This window comes from Bubalus kerabau, chromosome 5 (genome assembly GCF_029407905.1).
Source record: "Bubalus kerabau isolate K-KA32 ecotype Philippines breed swamp buffalo chromosome 5, PCC_UOA_SB_1v2, whole genome shotgun sequence".
NCBI lineage: Eukaryota > Metazoa > Chordata > Mammalia > Artiodactyla > Bovidae > Bubalus > Bubalus kerabau.
In genome coordinates, this window is record NC_073628.1 from 88,542,979 (window position 1) to 88,570,070 (window position 27,092).

General features: G+C 36.4%; 1 protein-coding gene across 10 annotated transcripts in view; it reads left to right on the forward strand.

The window, feature by feature from the left end:
- Positions 1-27,092, forward strand: part of CEP170 (centrosomal protein 170) — a 137,825-nt gene that overhangs the window by 35,695 nt on the left and 75,038 nt on the right. For all 10 annotated transcript variants that reach the window (XM_055582118.1, XM_055582115.1, XM_055582113.1 and 7 more), the window contains 3 exons: positions 4,220-4,365; positions 13,826-13,915; positions 24,401-24,479. In XM_055582118.1, the coding sequence (XP_055438093.1) occupies positions 4,261-4,365; positions 13,826-13,915; positions 24,401-24,479 (274 nt within the window). In that variant the 5' untranslated portion in view covers positions 4,220-4,260. The remainder of the gene's footprint in view (positions 1-4,219; positions 4,366-13,825; positions 13,916-24,400; positions 24,480-27,092) is intronic.

Genomic DNA, 27,092 nt, shown 5'->3' on the forward strand with positions numbered 1-27,092 from the left:
TTGGGATTGAAATGAAAACTGACCTTTTCATTTCAATGGAATGAAATGAAAAGTCCTATGGCCACTGCTGAGTTTTCCAGATTTATATAAAATTTTATTTTATATAGTTATGTGCTTATTTGGGCTTCCCCGGTGGCTCTGGCAGTAGAGAATCCACCTGCAATTCAGGAGACCCAGGTTCAATCCCTGGGTTGGGAACATCCCCTGGAGAAGGGAATGGCAACCCACTCCAGTATTCTTGCCTGGGAAATCCCGTGGACCAAGGAGCCTGGTGGGCTACAGTCTATGGGTTCGCAAGAGTTGGACATGACTTAGCGACTAACACTTGACATATGAAATGCTGAAAACCATTTTGACAGAAAGTACACAGATGAATGCTTCCTTTGCTGGCTCAGTGGTAAAGAACCTGCCTGCCAATGCAGGAGATGCAGGTGTGATCCCTGGGTCAGCAAGATCCCTTGGAGAAGGAAATGGCAACCAACTCCCGTATTCTTGCCTGGGAAATTCCGTGGACAGAGGGTCCTGAGGGCTACAGTTCATGAGTCACAAAGAGTTGGACACAACTTGACAGCTGAGCTTGCATATTGCAGACAGATGAGTAGAAGACTAACAGCAACATCTGCATCAAGGAGTTAGGTGAATGGAAGATTTAAGAATCCACATAAATTGACCATATTAATATAATAAACTCAAAAGAGAGTAGGACTTAATAGTTTTCACTTTACAGAAAATTATTTGCTTATTTTGATGAAGCACATGGTTTCATGTATATGTAGACAAATTCATAACATACAAGATTTTTACTTTAACATAAAAGTCCACATTTTAAAGGATTTTCTTTTAATGTATAGATGTGTTTCTTATTGCAGAATGTTTCATTTCATTGTTTTGTGGTATAAAGTGAAAGTGAAAGTCACTCAGTTGTGTCCAACTCTTTGCGACCCCATGGACTCTACAGTCCATGGAATTCTCCAGGTCAGAATCCCGGAGTGGGTAGCCTTTCCCTTCTCCAGGGAATCTTCCCAACCCAGGGATCAAACCCAGGTCTCCCGCGTTGTAGGCGGATTCTTTACCAGCTGAGCCACAAGGTTTGCTGCTCATTAAATCGTAAGAGAATGGATCATTTCACAGGAAAAATATACTGTAAGTAGTAGTCTTTGATCATAAGAAAAAAGCTGTCATGTAGACACTATCCTTGTTTCCATTTTACACAAGAGGAAACTAAGGGACCCGGAGTAAGTAACTTGTGCAAGGTCATGCAGAAATAACTGTAGAACAGGAGTGTCTGACTCTTAAGTTTATGCTCATAATGACATAGTCACATCCTCTAAGACAGTAGTTCTTGAAGCTCAGTCAACAGGCCTCTGGGAGTCCCTGAAACCATTTCAAGGGTCGTGAAGTCAAAACTGTTTTCTTAATATTATCAAAGCATTATTTGCTTTTTTTATTGTATGGACCTTTGAACTGATATGAAAAACAATGCTGGCTAAGGCTGCTGCTTCCTTAGTGAAGGCATTGGCATCCTACTGTGCTAATAGCAGTCATATTCTTCACTGCCGTGCACTGGAAAGTAAGAAAAACAAAGCCGGTTTCATTAAAGAATGTCCTTGATAAAGTGTTAAAAAGTATTAAGTCTAATAAATCTTGACCTTTGAATCACCATCTTTTTAATGTTCTGTGTGACTAAATGGAACTGCACATAAAGCACTTTTTTCTGTGTACCAAAGTGCCATGGTTGTCTCAAGAAAAGCATTTGTGTTATTGTTTGAGTTGTGAGCTGAACTAGCCAGTTGTTTCATAGGACACTATTTTTACTTGAAATAATGACTGGCAGACAAATTATGGTTTTGCAAACTTGAGTATTTGGTAGACAATATAAACCTGTCACTTGAAGGAAAATAACTAACAGTGTTTTTTGACAGGAAAATTAGGCTTGCAAGAGAAAATTCAAATTTTAGGAACTTGATTCTGCTGCTTCACAAGTGCCCAGAACTTAAAGACTTTTCTGATGAGATGAATGATGATATTAAATGAATGTGATATTTTTAAATAGTATAGTAAAATGTATCATCACTTGGAAGATCTGTGTAACTTAGGGAGCCAGTGTTTTTCAAGTGATCAGTGTATGAAGTTACAAAATCCCTTCAAAGCAGAAAATGGATTCTCATGTTAAAATGTATGCAGTTTCAGATTCCGTATTGTAAATAACATTCAAGAAATTACCACCTGGGAAGTTTTGGTGTAGTATCAAAGAAAACCAGCTTCATTTATTTGGAAAGATTATTAAAATAAATTTACCACTTCCCATTAGTTATCTGGAAATAAGTATGAAGCTAAGTTTTTAAGTATTTTAAGTTAAACAGATTGAATTCAGAGCAGATATGAAAACCTTCTATTAAATCAGACCTTAAAGATTTGGTTTTTAAAAATGTATAATGGTATTAGTCTCACTAATTTTGGGGAAAGTATAATTAGTCTTCATTAAAATGTTAGCTATTCTGTAAAATTGATTCATCAATAATTTAAAAATGAATTCATACCAGTTTCTCGGTTTTTATTTCTAATATGATAAATACTAATATATCTAATCCATGTAAACAAAATGTTCTTTAGGGTTTTTTTTTTTTTTTTCTGAGTGTAGAAGAATCTCAAGGACAAAAAGTTTAGGAACTGCGGCTCTAGGAAAAATGTATTTAGAAAGTTGTTTTTCAGTCGCCATGAACTGCAGCACACCAGGCTCCTCTGTCCTCCACTGTCTCTTATTAGAGTTTGCTCAAACTCATGTCCATTGAGTAGGTGATGCTGTCTAATCATCTCATCCTCTGCAATCCCCTTCTCCTGTTGCCTTTAGTCTTTCCCAGCATCAGGTTCTTTTCCAAAGAGTGAGCTCTTTGCATCAGGTGGCCAAAGTATTGGAGTTTCAGCTTCAGTATCAGTCCTTCCAGTGAATATTCAGAGTTGATTTCCTTTAGGATTGACTGGTTTGATCTCCTTGCAGTCCAAGGGACTCTAAAGAGTCTTTTCCAGCACCACAATTCAAAACCATCAATTCTTTGATGCTCAACTTTCTCTCTATGGTCCACCATCTGTATGGTGTATACCATACAGATATGGTACAGTAGTCATATCTGTACATGACTACTGGAATAAACCATAGTTTTGACTATACGGACTTTTGTTGGCAAAGTGATGTCTCTGCTTTTTAATATGTTATCTAGGGCTTCCCTGGTGGCTCAGATGGTAAAAAATCTGCCTGCAGTACAAGAGACATAGGTTTTATCCCTTTTGGGGAAGATCCTCTGGAGGAGGGCAACCCCCTCCAGTATTCTTGTCTGGAGAATCCCATGGACAGAGGAGCCTGGCGGCCTTCAGTCCATGGGGTTGCAAAGAGTTGGATATGACTGAGCGACTAAGCACAGCACAGGTTTGTCATAGCTTTCCTTCCAAGGAGCAAGCGTCTTTGAATTTCATGGATGTAATCACTGTCCACAGCGATTTTGGAGCCCAAGAAAATAAAATCTGTCACTGTTTCTACTTTTTCCCCTTCTGTTTGCTATGAAATGATTGGACCAGATGCCATAATCTTAGTTTTTTAATGTTAAGCTTCAAGCCAGCTTTTTCACTCTCCTCTTTCACCCTCATCAAGAGGCTTTTTGGTTCCTCCTCACTTTTTGCCGTTAGAGTGGTAAAAGTAGAGTACATAAATTACATACTTTTGAAAGAGCATTGAATGGTCTACACTGATAGTGAAGCAGTTTCTTTGTTGTCCCTTGTTAGCTCTTAATCAGTTATCAAATATATTCATTTAAATTGAGTCTGTCTTTCTCAAATCATTTGTAATTTAGATACTTATTTGTATAATATTGTAATATTGCTAGCATTTACTGAGGTTAACATTATACAAACGTGATCATTTACTTGAGAATTGTAGACCTTTATAAGCTATGCTCAAAGCCTTTCAGACATATGATAAATGTTATTAGTTGACTGGCTAATTGACTAATTTTTTTTTTTAATTGACCTCTTATTGGAGTTTGTAGACCTACTTCTGAGAATATGTTAGATATGTTTTTTCCCGGGATCTGTGGACTGTCTATTTATTTAGTCAGGTGTAAATGTTGAGTGCAGTTCTATTCCAAGGCCTACTTACAGGGTTTGGTGAATAGATACCGAAATTGAAAATATCTGAATGTATGCTTTTCTAAATCTCTCTCTTCAGGATGACGTAGCTTTCCCAAAGACTTAGAAGCTAAACAGAAAATGAGCTTAACATCCTGGTTTTTGGTGAGCAGTGGAGGCACTCGCCACAGGCTGCCACGAGAAATGATTTTTGTTGGAAGAGATGACTGTGAGCTCATGTTGCAGGTAATTGCATCCACCTTCTATGTCTACTCAAAACCTGAAATTGTTATGAAGTATTTTTCTTTGAACAGCAACACTGCTTTACTGTGAACTTTGAGCTTTCCAACTCTCCCTCTTTAAATTCTAGCTACTAGTTTAATTTTTTCCCTCTTGTACCATTTAAAAATAAGTTCTAAGTCTTGGAGATTATATATTAAAAAATGAGAACTTTGAGTAGAGAAGTTTATTTTTAAGAAGTTTAACATTATGCACTCTTAACACACAAGTAATAATTTTATCTCCATGTAAGTGTACTAATTCATAAAATTAGCATAGCATGAAGTAAAACTGAATTTTATTCATGGGTAGTTGATTGATACTGGAATTAATCTGTTTCTTTCAGAGATATTCATATTTATTCATTATATCTTCTAATAGTTTGAGCATGCAGATTGTTGGTATTTAAAACTGAATTATTTTTAAAGGTGCGTGCATGCTCAGTCGTGTCCCAACTCTTTGCAACCCCATAGACTGTAGCCCACCAGACTCCTCTGTCCATGGAAAATTTCCAGGCAAGAATACTGGAGTGGGTTGCCATTTCCTTTTCCAAGGGATTTTCCCGATGCAGGAATCAAACCCATGTCTCTTAGGTCTCCTGCATTGGCAGGTAGATTCTTTACCACTGTGCCACTGGGAAGCCTCATTTTAAAGCAATTACTTTTAAAACACACTTTTAAGATATTTTTGAGCAAAGTAATTAGCAAAAATGATCCCCAAGTTTTTGAGAACTTTGTTAATTTAATAGGTCCTGACAGTCTAAAATAAAGTTTTATCCAATTGCTCTCCCCGCTTTTATTGATTAAAAACTGAACAAGTGCTTAGAATAGAGATGTTTATTGTGTTAGCCCAGTGGTTCTCAAATGGTATGATCCTGCCTTCTCTAACTTTTCCAAAAGATATCTGCAATATTTAGAGACATTTTGATTGTCATTCATGGTGGAGGATTGGAAGTGATTGCTACTGACATTCGGTAGGCAAAGGTCAAGCAGGTTTGCTAAACATCCTACGATATGTAAAGTACTTCATACCTCCTCTGTTACCACCAGAACACATACAACAAATAATTATTCGCTCAAAAATATCAGTAGTGCCGAGACTGAGAAAACCTTCATTATCCCCAGAAAAGTCAGATTTGAATATATTTATATACATTTTTACTTTAAGAACTTACAGTTTTGAGACAGTAAAAGTAAAGCCACTATAGAGCTATATGAGTTACATGTTTAATGATACCTTAATTAAACAAATTCAGTGAGAAATAGAATAGTGCAAAGATTTTCTGGACTCCTCAATGTGATGGAGTGGTGAGACTAGCAACTAAGAAGAAGGCAGTAATGATTCTGTTTGGATATAGGCCACTTGTAACTGAAACATATTTTAGGTTCAAACTGGGTAGAACTCATTCATTAGAGAGTGGAAGAGGTTGTTTCTGCGTGGCATTTGTCTTGAACCAGCATAGCAATATCTTAAGAAATATGGGAATGGCTGTTTAGGAACTTACAGGATAAATCTCTTCTTACACTTACAGGGAGATAAGATTAAAAGACATGACTGGTGAGGTGTCTGTGTCTTGGTTTACGTGTAACAAATGTAGGTTATCTGACAATTAGGTTGGAGGGAGGAAACTGAGAGTCCAAGGAGACCAAGATGCGATCCAGTATCAGAGAGGAAAGAGCTACACAGAGAAAGAACTCTGCAGAGAATTACCCTTGAGTATGTGATTGAGTGGAACTTCCCTGATGGCTCAGTGGGTAAAGAATCCGCCTGCAGTACAGGAGACACAGGAGACGTAGGTTCATTCCCTGGGTCAGGAAGATCCCCTGGAGGAAGAAAGGGCAACCCACTCCAGTATTCTTGCCTCAGAAATTCCATGGACAGAGGAGCCTGGTAGACTGCACTCCAAAGGGTCACAAAGAATCAGACAGGACTGAGCAACTAAACACACACACATATGTGATTGAGTACGGATCAGCGCACATGTGTGAAGAAACTCCCCAAGGGCAGGGGGAACAAAACTCAAAAAGATTATAGAGTTAACAGTAATTGGCACTAACAGGGTTAGAAATGATTCCTATTTCTAACAGCCAGATTGGAGATCCTCATAATTTACAGGGCATTGGTCTCCACCCCTCTGTATTGGGGAAATAATTAATGCTAGTCTGAGTTCTACTCTTATCTAAAAATATTAAAAACAAAAGGGTCACATTTTTTGAAAAAGTAATTTAGCTGTGTCTCAGAGCAAAGTTCAAGAATATTTATAGGAATATAGAAATATCTATCATCCAAAAAGGTAAAATTCCCAGTGTCTGGTAACCAGTAAAAAATTATCAGGCCTGTAAAGAATCAGGAAAATGGAACCCATAATAAAGATTGATTAAAGATTATTTAGACTTCCCTGGTGGCTCAGACGGTAGAGTGTCTTGCTTATAATGCAGGAGACCTGGGTTCGATCCTTGGGTCAGGAATCTGGAGAAGGGAATGGCAACCCACTCCAGTAATCTTGCCTGAAAAATCCCATGGATGGAGGACAGTCCATGGGGTCACAAAGAGTTGGACACAACTGAGCGACTTCACTTTCACTTTCAAAGATTATTTGTTTCTGAATAGTTTGGCAAAGTTGGCAAAATTTAAAAGTGGCAAAGCAACCTTCAAAAAGAAGAATAAAGTTGAATGGCTCACACTTCTCAAATTCTAAATTTTATTATAAAGCTAGCAATACTGGAATAAGGGTAGACATATAGACAAGTGGAACAGAATGGAGAGTTCAGAAATAAGCCCATATACCTATGGCTGTTATGTTTTGAATTGTGTTCCCCCAAAAGGTGTATGAAAGTCTTAATACCCCATACTTATGAATGTGACCTTATTTGGAAATAGGGTCTTGGAGGATATAGTCAAGTTAAGATGGAGTTATTAGGGTGGATTCTAAGCCAGTATAACTTGTGTCATCAGATGAGGAAAAGACAGACCCAGAGAGAAGACAGCCATGTAAAAATAGAAGCAGAGATTGGAGTTATGCTGCCAGAAAGAAGCTCAGGAAACATGGGTTGTGAGAAACTGGAAGAGACAAGGGAAGATTCTTCCCTAAAAGTTTTAGAGGAAACACAGTCCTACCAACTCCTTGAATTTGGACTTCCGGAGTCCAGAACTTTGAGAGAAGAAACGTATTGTTTTTAACTGATTTTACCACCCAATTTATGGTACTTTGTTGTGGCAGCCCTAGGACACTGCTGCATTAGGTTTTTGAGAAGGGAGCCAAGTCCGTTCAGTAAAGAATGGTCTTTCCAACAGATAAAATTGGGACAACTGTACTTCCACATAAAAATAAAGTGAGTTTGGTCCCCTACTTCACAACATATATAAAAATTAACTCAAAATGGATCAATGACCTGAATGTAAAAGCTAAAGCCATAAAACCCTTAGAATAAATCATAGGGATAAATCTTAATGACCTTGGATTTGGCAGTAGATTCGTGATTGATGATACCAGTCGCACAAACAGAGAAAGCAGAAAGTAGGTAAATTTGACTTCATCAAAATGAAAACCTTGTGCATCTTAGGATACTATCAAGAGTGAAAGGACAACTCATGGAATGGGAGAAAATATTTATAAAAACATATATCTTATAAGAGTTTAATATCCAAAGTATGTGAAGAACTCCTACAACTCAACAACAGATCACAAATATCCCCCTTTAAAAAAATGGACAGAAGACTGGATACATTTCTCCAAAGAAGATATAAATATGGCTGATAAGCATGTGAAAGATGCTCAACACCATTTGTCATTAAAAAAAGCAAATCAAGGGACTTCTCTGGTGGTCAGTGGTTAAGAGCCCACCTTGTAATGCATGGGACAGGAGTTTGATCCCTAGTCCATGGTGACTCCACAAGCCATGGGGCAGCCGAGCCCATGTGCTGCAATGACTGAGCCTGTGCCCTGGAGTCCCCACCCACACCTGTTGAGCACATGCACCAGAACCACTGAAGCCCATGTTCCCTAGAGCCTGTGTTCCACAGGAGGACCCACCGCAGAGAGAATCCCACGCACCAGAGCTAGAGAGTAGCCCTGCTTTCCACAACTAGAGAAGGCCCGAGTACAGCAACAAAGACCCAGTGTAGCCAAAAAAAAAGAAAAAAAAAAAAGTATATATTCTAGACAAGAAATATCTAGAACAAGCAATATCTAGAAATATCTAGTACAAGCAAATATCTAGAACCATCATCATAGAGATGCAGAGTAGATTAGTGATTACCAGTGGCTGGGGGAAGGAGACTTGGGAGTTACCGCTTTACAGTAACAGAGTTCTGTTTGGGTGATGAAAGGTTTTAGAAACCAGTATCATGCAACAGTGATGTTTGTACAACATTGTAAATTTAATTAATGCCACTGAATCATACTCTTAAAAAGTTTAAAATGATAAACGATATGTTATATATGTTTTACCACAGTAAATAAATGAAATCAGTGGCAACAAAATTTTAAAATATCTTTGATTTGATTCAGGTATTATAATTGAAACAATGCCTTTATAACAAATTTAAAACAAAATCAATATTTTTTAAAGAACTGAAAGCAATTTTACCAGTATAAGAAGTCAAAAATCAACATTTTTATTTAAAGTTCATCAATGTGTCTAATGTGGACACCTCTTCTACTTATGGTTATTTTGTAAATTTATGCTTTGTTTTAAAACTAAAATATAAAGTTGATGAGGAAACTCAATGATCAAGTGAGAAAAAAACCAGTTTTTACCTATTCTTCAGACTCCACCTCTAAAGATACTTATGCTCTTTATCTGATTGGAGCATACTTCTTATAGCACTGCACTAGACACAGTGTATTCTCTGAAAAAAGCCCATGATTTGATCAGCATAATGGTTATCTGGTAATCAGAATCAGTTCTATAAATTAATGGAACTTCTTGGTACAGAGAGACACATCTTGTGTATGAAAGTAAGAACAAGTATTTTTACAAATTGTGTTTAGTTTTTAAGTGGTTTAATCTTTCATAGTATATTAGTAAAATAAATGGATTATTTGAAACATTATTCTTTTTATATTATTTCTGAAAAGTGAACTAAGCTCATGTATGGCTTATACTTTTGAAAAGTGAATACTTGGAAGTATAAAAATATGAACTATATTTGTTTTGAAAAATGAGAGCTCTTAAGTTGATGAAGTTATGTTTTCATCTTAAGATGTTACATAGATTAAATGGTTCTGCATTGGTTAGATCAGTTGGTTTGATAATTGAAATTGTTAGAAATAAAAGTAGTACTATTTTATTGCTTTTTAATGATTAAATAAAAGATCTTTTAAGATTTTGTTAGCCTAATTAGCATTTATGGTTTAAAAACCCTTTATTTTTAACCTACAGGAAATAACTGGTTAGTTGCTAGCTTTTAGAATCTCTGCTAGATAGTTTTCAGCAGTTTCTTACCTGTAATTAGATTTACTGGCAACAATACTTTGATGACAATGTAGCTTAAAACCTACTGCAAAAAGGGAACAAATGATCCCATGAGGTCATATGATCTGTTTGATTACAGTTAATTTTTGTTGTTGTTGTTGTTGTTAATTGTGACCAAAATAAATGTTTGGTTGGGTTTTTTGGGGCGGGGGGTGGGTAGGTTTCATCTCACTCCGAAAAAGGTAGTGTAAAGAATGTGGTCCTTGAGAAGAAAATGTGCTTGGATATTAATGAGTAGGTGATTTTGAAATTAAGAATTCTGTTTCTACCACTTAATCTTGGAAGACTTTAACAAATTAATTTGCTGTGCTTGTTTGTCTTGAAGGATGATTATACTATGTTCCCTAAGACATGTTATGTAAAACAAATCTTAAAGAGCCATGAATGCAAGGTATAAAGTATAATTAAGGATAAAGATTATATTTGCTTTGCTTTGAGTGACAGACAGTATTACTGTTAAAAGCACCATGCTGTTGAATAACACTTTCTCTTGTTATCATTATTCATTTATGTTGTTTCAGTTGTTCCTCAACAATTTGTGAAAGATACAATTACCTCCACTTTGCAAATGATAAAATTAAGATTTAGAAAGGTTTAGTGACTGGGTTTTATTATAATATATTGGATTCCTCTGTATGCAAATGATTGCCTTTTGAAAAGAGTTTTCAAAATTCTGATTTTTATATTCATAAAATTTTTTAATTGCTCCAAATGAATGAATTTTTCTCTATTTGGAGAATCATCATCATATTAATTAGACATTTTTTTCCATACATAATAGTAAATATAATAAAATTATATTTGATTCATTATTTAATAATTTTGTATGATGTATTAATGATGGAGTATATTTTGAAGCTCATAGGTTACTAATTTTCATCTATTCTTTGGAGCAAAGGATAGCAAAGGATAAATCACTATTACTGTGATTGTAAAAATGCAACTGAATGTTTAAAGAATCTGTCAACTACAGTACCTTTTAAATTTTTTAAGTGATGGTGACATACAGTGGCAGTCTTTCCTCTTTGTAGTTTTTTCTTAGCTTGTTTTCCATGTATTTCTCTGTCTTTTTTGCCGTCTTAGATTTTAGTGAGAAAAATAATAATGTTGATCAATAGCTGTTTCGTACCCAAAGCATGTATGACATATATCAAGTAGTCATTTGTACCATTTCGTATGCTAGTTTTTAGTTACAGATTAGTCAGTGTGAGTCTTTGATGCTTTCTTGTTGTGCCTGGCCTGAAATTGTTTTTTATGTTTTGACTTTATTCAGTGGCAGGCTTTTTCTTGTTTGTTTATTGCAGGAAAGGAAGTATTTCTTTTTAAGAAAAGTATTATTGCTTTGCTTTGATACTCTTATTTTCCAAATTTTTCTAGTTTTATAATTATCTGAGAGACAGAATTGGTTTGGTTTGGTTTAGTTCTGTTGTTTCAAGCCATCTTGTTTGTCAGCTTCTTAAAATTTGGCCTGAACTTTGTAACTTCTGTACTTTTTTAATTTTATATATGAGAAAACTTTTCTACCTCCATCATTTATGAAATGAGATTGGCCGTATACCATGGATTTTCTTTCCATCAAACCTTTTTAAACATATGCTAGGTAGGCCCTGTGCTGCACGCTGCTGCTTCCCTGGTGGTTCAGACGGTAAAGAATCAGGCGACCTGGGTTCAATCCCTGAGTCGGAAAGATCCCCTGGAGAAGAGAGTGGCAACCTACTCTAGTATTATTGCCTGAAGAATCCCGTAGACAGGAGCCTGGAAGGCTACAATCCTTGTGGTCGCACATAGTCGGATATGACTGAAGCCGACTTAGCACACATGCTGAACGCTGAGGTATCACTGTGTATACAGTTGGGGTCTCTGTCCTTAGGGTGTAGCTCTAGTAGAAGGAGATGTTTATATAAATAAGTAAGTATAACACAAGACAATGATGGGAGTTGGTGTGGGGTACACAAAAAAGAGATTGGTCACTTCTGCCTGTGAGAAAATGTGGGAATGAGGAATCTGGAAAGACTTCTAGAGGAGATGGCTTGAGCTGAATTATCTTAAAAGATGAATAAGTGGTTTCTGGAAAGTTAGAATGTGGTTGAGTGTGTGGTATTGAAGATAGAATGGCATTCAGTATCTGTTTTTAATAGTTCCTTGTAGTTTGTATGTAGGATGTGAACACAAGCATTTAGAGAGAGTACGACTTAGGCATTAAAGCCACCAGATCTTGGCAGGCCCTGTGTACTGTATAAAAGATTTGGTGTATTTTAACTTAGCCAGTAAGAGGCTTGAGGAGTTTTCAAGCAGGGCAGTTTTGCCTTTACAAATGTCTCCCATGTGTTTAGTCATCATGAAAAAAGACTATAAGCTAGGTGAACCTTTTGATAGAGTGATTAATATGAAGATGAGTAGTTTTACCAAGGTTCCATAATTGGCAGCTGGCTGGACCAGTTCTTTTTGACTCCAGAATCTGTACTTTAAACCAGGGGTCCTCAACTCCCAGACCACAGACCACTACCAGTCCATGGCCTTCTAGGAACCTGGCCACACAGCAGGAGGTGAGTGGCAGGCCAGCGCACCTTTATCCGTATTTAGAGGTGCTTTCTATCGCTTGTGTTACCAACTGAGCTCCACCTACTGTCAGATCAGTGGCAGCATTAGATTCTTATAGGAGCTGGAACCTTCCTGTGAACTGTGCGAGTGAGGGATCTATAATTGTGTTCTCCTTTTGAAAATCTAATGCCTGATCATCTGGTGGAACCCAGGCAGTGATGCTAGCTCTAGCTCCAGTGGGGAGTGGCTGCAAATACAGATTAACATTAACACAAGAAATGAGTGCCCTTGGATCGTCCTGAAACCACACTCTGCCTCCGGTCATGGAAAAACTATCTTTCATAAAACCAGTTCCTGGTGCCAGAAAAGTTGGGGACTGCTGCTTTAAACCACTAGGATTGGAGATCAGAACTGATATAAGCAGTTAGACTTAATGACTTCCAAACTCTGTACATCAGTTCAGTTCAGTTGCTCAGTTTTGTCTGACTCTTTGCAACCCCATGGACTGCAGCATGCCAGGCTTCCCTCTCCATCACCAACTCCCGGACCCCACTCAAACTTACGTCCATTGCGTCGGTGACATGTACATTCTGGACTGAAAACTGAAAATGATACCTCCTCCCCATTTTGGATGGTTCCTTTGCTTTTAGTATACCAAGGATAACATAATAACCCAGTAGTAAATGGTTGTTGAGTTCATATCCAGTGGTTCTCAGATTATTTCTTCATGTGGCTATACTGTTACTTCCTTTGGGTGCAAATTTCCAAAGGCTTATAGTTCATCTCTGAGCCACTTTCATCTATAGATAACTCACTAAGCTCTAAGAGAAAGAGTGTGTGTGTGTATTTTAAAAGAGACTCAAGAGCAATTTTCAGAAATCTGTTTGCCATTCTAATTCCTTTTTTTTTTTTTTTTAACTTTCTCTTTCTCTCTTAAAGCTCTCCCATGAGTTTTAGAGCCCATATTCTAAGTGAGGATAATTTTATATTCAGGAACATATCACATGAAAGATGAAAAGCCTGTATGGTAATTTTTCTTGCAATGAGGTACATAACACATGAAGTTATCATTCACATGATTTCCATATAAGAGTTTCATATTATTTTTAAAAAACTATTGTAATTTGATACATTCAACAAAGTCAGCTGATTTAAATTCTCAAAAGTAGAACATGTGACTTTGGTAGAAAAGAATGTCTTAAAATTGTGGCAGCTTTCCTCTTTAAAAAGTGATGCCAAATTTCTATTGGATAGTAACAGTTTAAATCTCATTTAATCTAGTTTTACTTTGGTATTTTCCTATATTTACAATCTTATTAAAGTATTTAGCCAAAAATCATTGTTTTGGTTATTTATTCTGGCATTTTCTTGCATTTTTTTTTTTTTTAACTTAAAATTTTTTCTTTCAGTCTCGTAGTGTGGATAAGCAACATGCTGTAATCAATTATGATGCCTCTACTGATGAACATTTGGTGAAAGATTTAGGCAGTCTAAATGGGGTAAGTTAAGAGTTTTGTTTTTGTCTTATTTGACTTTTTGTTTAATATTGTAAGAAAACAGATAAAAACACAAAATCTTGTTTGTGTTTTATTTCCTTTTCTTTAGTGTGCACCTACTTTTAAGTGCTTACTAGGTACATAGCACTTTGAGGACCTTATGCTAGAATATGAATGTGGCTTACGTTCCCAAGAAACCCTCTTGGTGGTTAATACTTAAAGGAATTCAGATGGTTGTTGGTTGTTATTATCTAATGGTTAAAGAAAAAAAAAAGGCTTCTTTAAGGAAGTAAGAGGAGGGCTTGTCTTTACTGAATGACTTGAATTTATATGTGAGAAAAGAGTGGTAAGTCATGACAGTAAGAATTCAGAAAAGCAGTCTTTGAGAGACATAATTGTCATGCGTGTGGGTTAACTTTGGGCAAAAAAAAAAAAAAGATGCAAATATGGTTTGGTGTTAGATCGTTGAAGAATCTTCTAGATTAGAGTACAAAGGAGTGAAACACATTCATTTACCTTAACAAATGTGGTGTGTTGTCTAAACTCTAGTGTCTGTTGTTGCTTCTTTGGAGTCCTACATTGAAAATTTTTGTGTTATTACAGTGAATTTTTTCCCCTAATTCTTCAATTGATTTTTCTACATTGGCAGAATGTAAGTAGCTGCAGTGTAAGAGAATGCTGACATGTTGAATAATTTATCTTATTTCTTCTCAGTTTTCTCATGGCTTTGCTAACAAAAACAAATAAAATGTTGTTGCGATCTGTGCTTTGAAATTCTTTAAAAGAATTTCACAGAATTAAATGTGTCTAGGCAATGGCAACCCACTCCAGTACTCTTGCCTGGAAAATCCCATGGACGGAGGAGCCTGGTAGGCTGCAGTCCATGGGGTCTCTAGGAGTCGGACACGACTGAGGGACTTCACTTTCACTTTTCACTTGCATGCATTGGAGAAGGAAATGGCAACCCACTCCAGTGTTCTTGCCTGGAGAATCCCAGGGACAGGGGAGCCTGGTGGGCTGCCGTCTATGGGGTCGTACAGAGTCGGACATGACTGAAGCAACTTAGCAGCAGCAGCAACTACTTTGTTGTTATTGTTTGTCTTTCTCGTTGGTCTATAAGCTGCAAAAGGGTAAGAATTTTTGCATACATATTCATAAAGGATATTCATAAATTATATTAAAAATATGTTCTGTTTTGATGGCGTCTTTGTCTTTTTTTGGTATCAGGATAGACTGGCCTCAGGATGAATTGGGAAGTGTTCCCTTTTTTTTCCATAATTTTGGAGGAGTTTGAGAAGGATTGGTGTTAATTTGGTAGAATTCACTGTTGAAATTATCTGGTACTAGTCTTCTCTTTGGAGAAGGCAATGGGACCCCACTCCAGTACTCTTGCCTGGAAAATCCCATGGGCAGAGGAGCCTGGTAGGCTGCAGTCCATGGGGTCGCTAAGAGTCGGACACGACTGAGCGACTTCACTTTCACTTTTCACTTTCATGCATTGGAGAAGGAAATGGCAACCCACTCCAGTGTTCTTGCTTGGAGAATCCCAGGGACGGGGGGGCCTGGTGGGCTGCCGTCTCTGGGGTTGCACAGAGTTGGACATGACTGAAGCAACTTAGCAGCAGCAGCAGCATACTTCTTCTAACTGGTACTGAAGTAAAGCTCTCACTGTTTGCAGATGACATGATCCTCTACATAAAAAACCCCAAAGACTCCACCAGAAAATTACTAGAACTAATCAATGACTATAGTAAAGTTGCAGGATATAAAATCAACACACAGAAATCCCTTGCATTCCTATACACTAATAATGAGAAAACAGAAAGAGAAATTAAGGAAACAATTCCATTCACCATTGCAACAAAAAGAATAAAATACTTAGGAATATATCTACCTAAAGAATCTAAAGACCTATATATAGAAAACTATAAAACACTGGTGAAAGAAATCAAAGAGGACACTAACAGATGGAGAAATATACCATGTTCATGGATTGGAAGAATCAATATAGTGAAAATGAGTATACTACCCAAAGCAATCTATAGCTTCAATGCAATCCCTATCAAGCTACCAACAGCATTCTTCACCGAGCTAGAACAAATAATTTCACAATTTGTATGGAAAAACAAAAAACCTCGAATAGCCAAAGCGATCTTGAGAAAGAAGAATGGAACTGGAGGAATCAACCTACCTGACTTCAGGCTCTACTACAAAGCCACAGTTATCAAGACAGTATGGTACTGGCACAAAGACAGAAATATAGATCAATGGAACAAAATAGAAAGCCCAGAGATAAATCCACGCACATATGGACACCTTATCTTTGACAAAGGAGGCAAGAATATACAATGGATTAAAGACAATCTCTTTAACAAGTGGTGCTAGGAACTCTGGTCAACCACTTGTAAAAGAATGAAACTAGAACACTTTCTAACACCATACACAAAAATAAACTCAAAATGGATTAAAGATCTCAACGTAAGACCAGAAACTATAAAACTCCTAGAGGAGAACATAGGCAAAACACTCTCTGACATACATCACAGCAGGATCCTCTATGACCCACCTCCCAGAATATTGGAAATAAAAGCAAAAATAAACAAATGGGACCTAATTAACCTTAAAAGCTTCTGCACATCAAAGGAAACTATTAGCAAGGTGAAAAGACAGCCTTCAGAATGGGAGAAGATAATAGCAAATGAAGCAACTGACAAACAACTAATCTCGAGAATATACAAGCAACTCCTACAGCTCAACTCCAGAAAAATAAATGACCCAATCAAAAAATGGGCCAAAGAACTAAATAGACATTTCTCCAAAGAAGACATACAGATGGCTAACAAACACATGAAAAGATGCTCAACATCACTCATTATCAGAGAAATGCAAATCAAAACCACTATGAGGTACCATTTCACACCAGTCAGAATGGCTGCGATCCAAAAGTCTACAAGTAATAAATGCTGGAGAGGGTGTGGAGAAAAGGGAACCCTCTTACACTGTTGGTGGGAATGCAAACTAGTACAGCCACTATGGAGAACAGTGTGGAGATTTCTTAAAAAACTGGAAATAGACCTGCCTTATGATCCAGCAATCCCACTGCTGGGCATACACACTGAGGAAACCAGAAGGGAAAGAGACACGTGTACCCCAATGTTCATTGCAGCACTGTTTATAATAGCCAGGACATGGAAGCAACCTAGATGTCCATCAGCAGATGAATGGATAAGAAAGCAGTGGTACATATACACAATGGAGTATTATTCAGCCATTAAAAAGAATACATTTGAATCAGTTCTAATGAGGTGGATGAAACTGGAGCCTATTATACAGAGTGAAGTAAGCCAGAAAGAAAAACACCAATACAGTATACTAACGCATATATATGGAATTTAGAAAGATGGTAACAATAACCCTGTGTACGAGACAGCAAAAGAGACTCTGATGTATAGAACAGTCTTATGGACTCTGTGAGAGAGGGAGAGGGTGGGAAGATTTGGGAGAATGGCATTGAAACATGTAAAATATCATGTATGAAACGAGTTGCCAGTCCAGGTTCGATGCACGATACTGGATGCTTGGGGCTGGTGCACTGGGACGACCCAGAGGGATGGAATGGGGAGGGAGGAGGGAGGAGGGTTCAGGATGGGGAACACATGTATACCTGTGGCGGATTCATTTTGATATTTGGCAAAACTAATACAGTTATGTAAAGTTTAAAAATAAAATAAAATCTAAAAAAAACAAAAAGCAAATATAAAAAAAAATAAAGTAATTATTGATATATATAAAAAATATATATATACCATTAAACATTATGTGAAAAAACATGCAGAAATTTGGCAAATGTGGTAATTTTTTTTTTTCTTTTCTGAATTGGCCTGCTCCTGAAGGACATTTATGTTTATTCATTGAGATACATTTTTGGAAGCATGTTTTTCTCTTAGTTTTATTCATCCCTTTCTTTGTTTCCTCTGACACATAATTAAGTTTTAATTCCTCGTGTTTGAACTGAAACACCACATATTCGGCATCACCCGCTTTTCCAGATTTATGCTCCATCACATTTTCCTTACCATGCCTCCAAAAAAGTAGTTTTCCTATGATGCTGTCTCCTTCTGCAAATAATCTGTTAGATTTTCTGCAGCCTAGTCATTCTTGCATGTGCCTTGTCATATGTCATACTTTTTTTTTTTAATTGGAGGCTAATTACTTTACATTATTGTGGTGGTTTTTGCCATACGTTCCACATCCTCCTGAAGGCAGAAAAAAAAAGGTATTGAAGAATATTAACTCGTTGATGTAGTTAACATGTTGAATGATGAAGATAGAGGAAATAGGCAGATAAAATAGAAATTGTTCTAACGTGGGGCATGTAAGTACGCAATTTGGATTCTGAGGTGCTGTTTCCTTGTCCACACCTACAGACTTCTGTTTTAATCTCTGTCTCAGGTGCTTTATCAGCCTTGCTAATGCAAGGTTTAATAATCTGCTTGTGAATCTGCTTGTGAATATCTGCCACCGTGTTAGACTTTGTGTTCTTCTGAACAGACAGTTCCTGGGCCTTTTGCTTCGGTAAACACACCACAGTGCCTGAACCCAGTGAATCTTTTTGAATGGAATTGAATGAATTTTCTGTAGAAAGACTTTATAGAGAAATTTTTAATCCACTTCCATATGTGGAATGTTTTAAAAATGTTATAGTCTGCTTTTAAAACTAGAAAATTTAATCTTGACCACAGCACTCATCTTAGGTGTCTTTACATTATATCTTGGAAAATAATAAGTGAGAATTAACATTCGTGTTTTAGTCTTTTAAAACATTGTGACCAAATATAAAAATTATGGATGTAGGTTATAAAAAATCAGGTGAAATATTAACTTCTAAGTTTATCAGAGCTGACCTTTCTTGTAATTTGATTGTACTCAATAATTTTCTGAAATACAGTAACTCAGAGAGAGTAACATCTTCATTTTGAACTTGAAATCAGGACCTAGATTTGAATCTCAGTCTGTAACTTACGAGCATGATAACATTGAACAAATTACTTAAACCCTCTGAAATTCCATTTCCTCATATATATTCATAGTTGTGCAAATGCAATGAGTTGTGGTTCATGGGGTCACAAAGAGTCAGACACGACTGAGCAACTGAACTGAATGAGTTGAAGTTTATGAATGTGAAGACTCAACACAAAATTTAGTTACCTGAATTCATTTTTAGAATAGTGAAACCATAATTCTTGCTTTATAGTAGTGTTGTAATGATTAAATGTGACAATATATGTGAGTATCTGTCTGTTATAGAACTTTAAAATGTTACACAAATAATAAATGCACTATTACCCAAATGAATAGCCTAGGAAATATGCCAGAATGGACTCTGGTAGCCAAAGTCTGTGAACTACCAGCTGTCATGCATTTTATTCATAGAAAACTTGGCTGTCAGAGGTGCAGGTGCTCCAGAGCATGGAGGAAGCAGGAAGAACTGGAGGCAAACAAGAGCTCTCATAGAAAAGAGAAGACTCGAGGAGCTCGCAGGGAAACAGCCCACTAACATAAGCTACAGAAGCAGTTCCAGCTTCCTCAAGCAGAACAGCCTCATTTCTGGTTGTAATAACGTTAAGTATGGACCTAGGTAACTTAACATTCATAGAATTTTAGAAATTTGAGCATCAGGTTAAAAGTAGTAACTTCAGAGAAGGCGCAGTGTAGTGGTATGAGCCCAGCTTGAATTCTTACTAGTGGTGTGATGCTGGACACGTCACTTAATTTTTCTGTTTCTCAATTTTTAAAAAATAGAAGTAGTAAAGTAGTACTCCTCTCAGGTAGTTGTGAATAAGTTAATAGTTTTAAACACCTAGAATAGTATGTAATAAGCATTCAGTAAGTGTTAGTTACTGGAGTTCCCTGGTGATTCAGTGGTAAAGAATCTGCCTGCCAATGCAGGAGATGGCTAATTCTATCCCTGAGTTAGGAAGATGCCCTGGAGGAGAAAATAGCAACCCACTCCAGCATTCTTGCTCCAGTCTGTGGGGTCACAAAGAGTTGGACACGACTGAGCACGTGCACACACACACACACACACACATAGACAAGTGTTAGTTACTGCTGTTATGATAAGAAAAGCAGTTAAAACAACTTTGGCATCCTGTAGACTACCTACTTTTAGTGAATACATATGCAGTCAATTTTTTTTAAAAAGCACTATCAACTTAATTCATAAATAGCTACCTGTGACTACCTTCACTTCTACTTCCTTTCACCCTACCCTAAAATACACTTCCAAGTTACCTAGGTCCACACTTAACGTTATTACAACCAGAAATGAGGCTGTTCTGCTTGAGGAAGCTGGAACTGCTTCTGTAGCTTATGTTAGTGGGCTGTTTCCCTGCGAGCTCCTTGAGGCTTCTCTTTTCTATGAGAGCCCTTGTTTGCCTCCAGTTCTTCGTGCTTCCTCCGTGCTCTGGAACACCTGCACCTCTGATAGCCACCATTGGCTTTTGCCATACCACTCCCATCCCATTCTACCTCAGCTCCCTGTGTTCCAGCCCCTGCTGTGTCCTCTTTCACATTGCATATCCCACAGCATCAGAACAGTATATAGCATAGAATGAGCAAGTAGGAAGGTAGTTAGGGTAGGAAGAGGACACCTTACTCGCTGGCAACATGATTGAGGTGTTGTGCTGCTGGCCACTTCCTTCAGATTTCCCAGAGCATTACTGCAGTACCTGGTCCTTATATGATTCTATACTGTCAATTATGTAATACATTCGCATTTAAATTAAATATGTTTGTCTGGTTCAGTTGGCTTCTCTAAGGGTCGTGGTTTGGATGGGGGAGTCTGGGGAGCTGACTTGGCTTGATCACCCAAGTGTTCTTGATGTGCAGTGAATGTGGGATTTGTAGTTCAGAGACCTGATTTTGAATCCCAGTAGTTCTACTTCTGAGCTCGAATCTTGATTGTGACTTCATGCTGTGTGCCTCGTTGTCCTCACCTGTCCTGCCTACCAGCTAGATCTATGAGCAAATGATACTATGAGCATAAGAAGTAAAACCTGTTTTTCTTTCTATATCTAATTTGTTAAAATGCTTCATAGTTGATTTATATAAATGATTTTTTTTCCTTCTGCTCTTTTAAATTTTCTCCCCTTTTATCATTTTAAACCATCAGAAGACTTTTTGCTCCCAGGTGTTCTCACTTACATTTTGAGAGATGAAACTTTGTGTCTGGCTCATATTTCCTCAGCCTTTTTTAGACTGCAGGGTATATTTCTGTCATAAATGCTAGCATGTTAAAATTATGTTTTTTAATCTCTGAAAGTTCCTAGTATATTTGTTAAAAGCAATAAGTATTTAATATTTAAGAGAGTCAAGCATTGAGCTTTGAGCAGATCTTATAGGTCATCTTAGGTCTTTTAAGTAAATATGGTATTTTAGGATGAGATGGTTTTAAATAAAATTGGTTTAGAACTGTGGCATTTCTCTTATACTGTGTATCTCTCTTCTGCATATCAGACATTTGTTAATTAATATTTTCTTTTATTCTTTTCTCTTTCATCATGCTCCTTTTCTCAAAAAGCTTTTCTCTTTTGTAATTAATATAGAATATGTTGGTAAACTCAAAATATAATTCTTAAAACACTCTAAAATTTGCATATTGAAAATGAGCCTGAAATTAGAGTTTATAAATGCCTGAGCTTTTGAATTTTTTTTGAATTAATTTTTCCTCCTTTCTGTGAAGCATGTTAGAAGGTTATTATTTAGGATTATTCATAAATCATGCTAATATGTGATCTTGAGTTTAGCAGTATTCTGCTGTCTCCTTATATCAGAAATAAGACTGCAGCTTCTATTTTTGTTTGTTTGTTTTTGGTAGACTTAGAAACTGGTATTCTGTGACATATTACAAAGTGCCAGCTATGCAAAGGAATTTGAGAATATGATCATAATAGCACAACGCCTTTATGTATTTTACTTTCTAACATTCTAAACTTATTCATTGTGGAGGGAACCTTCTCAAGCAAGCTTTGATGGCCATCTCAAATCCAGTAAAATAAAGAACAAGGAAAATGAGATTCAAACAGAAAGAGTAATTTTTAGTTTCAACTTACCAAAGGAAAGCATTGGACACTTATACAATGTCCGCATTCCAGGCAGTTAAGTATAACGTTGTTCTGTGTTTTATAAATCAAGTGGATTCCAAGTCTTTAACTTCTAGTATGTCAGGAAAAATCATCATCACCATTTACCATCTTGTGTCCAGTGGACCCTTTGAGTCTTTTTACAAATAGTTTACACAAGTAAGAAAAGATGAGAGAACAACTAGAACTTTTATTAAAAAATGAGATGTGTGTGTGTGCATGGTAAGTCACTTCAGTCATGTCCAACTCTTGTGGCCCCATGGACTGTAACCCATCAGGCTCCTCTGTCCATGGGATTCTCCAGGCAGGAATACTGGAGTGGATTGCCATTTCCTTCTCCAGGGGATCTTCCTGACCCAGGGACCAAACCCACATGTCTTTTGTCTCCTGCATTGGCAGGTGGATTCTTTACCCCTAATGCCTAATGCCACCTGACAGACTCCTATTTTTGTTCCATATTTTCCTGGTTTTTTAATATATGTAACACAGAATGAGTATTGTTCTTTGAGAGCCACGAATGTGTCAGTTGTCATGCATTCTGTGGGATATATATATCCATTTTATAGATGCTGATTCAGATTTCAAGTACATCTCTCGCTGGTTCTAGTTTACTATTATTTCTAGTTTTTCTTGCTCTTGCATTATCAAAATGCATTATTTTTAAGATTTTTGACAGTTTAAAATTTTATCAAAAAGGTCATCTTCTTTTTCTTCCATAATTGTAAAACATTACAACAGTTGCCAGATCAGTTCAATGATTTTATTTCTCTTAATACATCATCTCTTTACTAACAGTTACTTTTATATAGGTACATTTGTTCTCTTACATACTAAATCAAATAAACATTAAAGCACAAACATTAAAAAATGAGAGAAAACTGTCACAATTTCTTTTAAATTGCAGAATCGTCAGTTTTGTGTTTAAAAATACTGTGTAATTCCTCTTACTGACTTAGGCTAACTGGATGAAAAATATTTTTTAGGGTTTTTTTTTTTTCTTTTTTTTTTAACTTTGGAAACATTCTTCTCTCATCAATTCTTGTGTTAGGCAAAATTCATCTAGGATTATCTTCATCTGAAGACCCATGGTTTGATAGTTTGCTTATTTTGTTAACGTTTTATCATTGTTGTTATAGTCTAGAATGCTGCTCTACCTTTTGTATTTACCCTTATAACTGAAAAGTTTCCCTTTTCTTCTTTGCCTTTATGCATGTTAAATAAAAAATGCTGAATTCTCAATTTTGCTCTTTAATAGCTTTTTGAAAAAGGGCAAAGATGCTGTCTTCAGCTTCTTGGGAAAATGATGCAATATTTTTTGGATATTGTAGTAAGAAACCGAAAGTTTGTACAGTATTTCATGATTGCATCACCCATCTAGCTCTGTTTGATATTCACCACACTATCCATGTGTAGCTATTGAGCACTTGAAATGTGTCTAGTCTAAAAAAGAAGGTACTGAATAAAGAATGTAAAATGCTTTCTTAATTTTTATATTCATTATTTGTTAAAATGGTACTACTTTGGATGTGTATGTTAATTAAAATATTTTATGAAAATTAATTTCACCTCTTTTCACCTGCTAGAAAATTTAATAGTATACCTACTAATATAGTATACCTAGTATAGTATACTAGTGTGTTCTAGATAATTCTATTCTTCTGTTACTATTTTGGTCATTTCCACAGTAAGAAATAATTGATAAAATGAAATAATTATGGGATGATGATGTTGATGAAACAGAATATTTTGAGATACAGGAAAAATAATGTTTCTATAATGTATCGTAGATTCATGTAAGGGTCTTGTAATGTATCTTAAGTTCTTAAAAGCGTCCAAAGGACTCATATGGCAATTGTAAAATAGAATAAGTTTTATTCAGTTTTTTTAAGTAAATTTTCATTTTCTTCTTTAAAACACTTCTAGGAATAAAAATAGTGAAAGTTCAATCCTCACCAATAATTAAAACTGTCCAGAAAAAAAAATTGAGTCTAGTGAACCCTGATATTATATCTAGAGCTACATATTTCACCTTTTGCAATTTCTGACTTCAAGTAGAATCTTTTCTTGGAACCATTTTTAGATGCCTAAATTTGTCTTGGCAGCATAGTAGACTTAGAGGAACTGCAAGTTGGTTCTTTGTGTGTTATTTGTAATAGTAATAAAGGGCTTAATATGAAATCTTTCATTATGAAATCACTTATTACAAAATGCATTTTATGATGATACTCAAGCTGTGTTAGCCACCATTCGATCTATACTTTACAGTATAAGGTTTGAATATTTGCTTGTCTAAAATATAATAATTCTTCAGATATTAACTTAACATCTTTTTTATCTCTTGTAGACTTTTGTGAATGATGTTAGAATTCCAGAACAGACTTATATCACCTTGAAACTTGAAGATAAGTTGAGATTTGGATATGATATCCTTATATGATTTTGTGCATTTATTAAATTTATTCAAAAATCTTTATTCTGGTATAAATTAAACATTTCTTCAGACATAAGAATTCATAATATAAGCATGCTGAAAGTCTCTTTGCCCTTCCAAATTAAAATTCATGTTTAAAAATAATATATTTTCTTTCTGCTTATTATGCCTGTTCCTAAAAACAATGCTGGAAAAATTGATGAACTCTTTTTTTTCTTCCTCACTCTGTATTATAGTTTCAGCAGAAATATTCCTGCGGTACCATTACATATGCACTTTTATCAAAGAACTGAGTAGAAGACAGAGTGTGTAATAGTAGCCAAATCTAGGGATTTATTGTTATACCTTGTAGTTGAAAATTGTTTAATTAAAATGCCACAGCAACAGAAAGAACATTTACCATGAATTAAGACTGGAAAGAACATTTACTGTGAGTTGAAACTAGAATACAATTTATCTGCCAAAAGTATTTTTTTCTAATTAGAGTAATTAGGTGATTTGGAAAAAGCAAGTACTGAAATATCCAAGTTTAAGAAATGAGTGTAAACTCAGGAAGTATAGTGAAATGCTATACTTCAGAAATAGGTACTGTATCTCCAGGTGGCTAGATGTGTAGCAGATAAGCAAGCCTAAGTTTATTTATTTTACAATTATTTATTCAGTGTCTCCCATGTGCCAGACATAGTCCTTACAGTCTGGGGATGTTTTGTTGTTGTTCAGTCATGAAGTTGTATTCAACTCTTTTGTAACCCCACGGACTGTAGCCTGCCAGGCTCCTTTTGTCCATAGGATTTCCTGGGCAAGAATACTGGAATGAGTAGCCATTCCCTCCCCAAGGGTTTTTCCTGACTCAAGGATCAAACCCATGTCTCCTGCATTATAGGTGAGTTCTTTACCACTGAGCCACCAGAGAGCCCCAGTCTGGGGATACAGTACTAATTAAAACAGACCACAGTCTCTGTCCTCCTGGAGCTTACACTTTAATGGGGCTGGAGGTAGCTGACAGCACACACAAAAAGAATGATAGAGGGTGATAAATTCTATCGAGAAAAAGTGTGAATGGAATACAGAGAGCTAGTGGTGGTTCGTAAGAAACTATACTTTAAAAAGGCTGTTCATGAAGACTTCACTGAGAAGCCAACATTGGAGCAAAGATAGGGTGAAGATGCTGACCTTATAATGTATCACCTTTAATAGGCCACTGTAAGAATTTTGGCTTTTAAGTGAAACAGGGAGCGATTTAGAGGGTTTGATCAGAGGAGTGAGGTGATAATGACTTACATGTTTAAGAGAATCCTCTGGTTACTCTTGTTCAAAGACTTAAGGGTGGGAGTGGGCAGGAGTGGTAAGAGGGAGACCAGTTAGAAGGTTGTTACGGTAGTTGCAGTAGCCCCGGGTGAGAAATAATGGAGGTTTGGACCAGGGTGATAGAAGCAGAGGTAGTGAGAAATGATAGGATCTGTACATGTCTTGTAGATGGAGCCAGTAATATTCCTGATTAGACCGGATATGGACTAAGAGAAAAGAGTCAAGGATGAATCCAAAATTGTACAGTTGATGTAAACAATTAGAAAAATGGAGTCACCATTAACCAACAGCATATTCTGTAGGTAGAGCAGATATTGTGGAGAAAATGGGAAGACTCTCCCCCCCCCCCCCCCCCAGTCCATTTAAATTTGATATAATTGAATTTGGTTTAATTGAATTTTTCAATTGTTAATGTTTTCTATTTGACTTCTACTGTTATTATTAACTTCTTCCAAGTGAAAGCTGAGATCATTCGAGACCTTTCTTTTCTAATATAGGCATTTAGTGCTATAAAATCCACTCCCCGCCCCCCGCCCAGTACAAGCATACCTTAGAGATACTGTGGTTTCAGTTCCAGACCACTGTAGCATTGTAAAAAGCCAGCCACAAAAATTTTTTGGTTTCCCAGTGCATATGAAAGTTAATGTTTAAATGACATTGTAGTCTATTAAGTATGTGATAGCATTATGTCTAAAAAATGTGTATATACCTTGATCAAAAAATGCTTTATTACTAAAAACTGCTATCATCTGAGCATCCTGTGAGTCATAATCTTATTAAGGATACAGGGTCTTGCCTTGGTGTTGATGGCTGCTGACTGACTAGGGAGGTGGTTGTTGGAAGTTGGGGTGGCTGGGGCTATTTCTTAGAATAACACAACAGTGAAGTTTGCCACATCAATTGACTCTTCTTTTCATGAGTGATTTCTCTGTAACACACAGTGCTCTTTGATTGCATCTTACCCAAAGCAGAACTTCTTTCATAATTGGAGTCAGTCTCTCAAACCTTACTGCTGCTTTATCAACTAAGTTTATGTAATACTCTAGTCCTTTGTTATTATGCTAACAGTCTTCATTCACAGCATCTTTACCAGGAGTAGATTCCATTTCAAGAAACTGCTTTCTTTGCACATAAGAAACTTCTTATTCATTCTAGTTTTATCATGAGATTGCAGCAGTTTAACCACATCTTCAGGCTCCACTTTTAATTCTAGTTCTTTTGCTATTCCCACTATCTCAGCAGTTACTTCCCCCACTGAAGTCTTGAACCCCTCAAAGTCATTCATGAGGTTGATAAT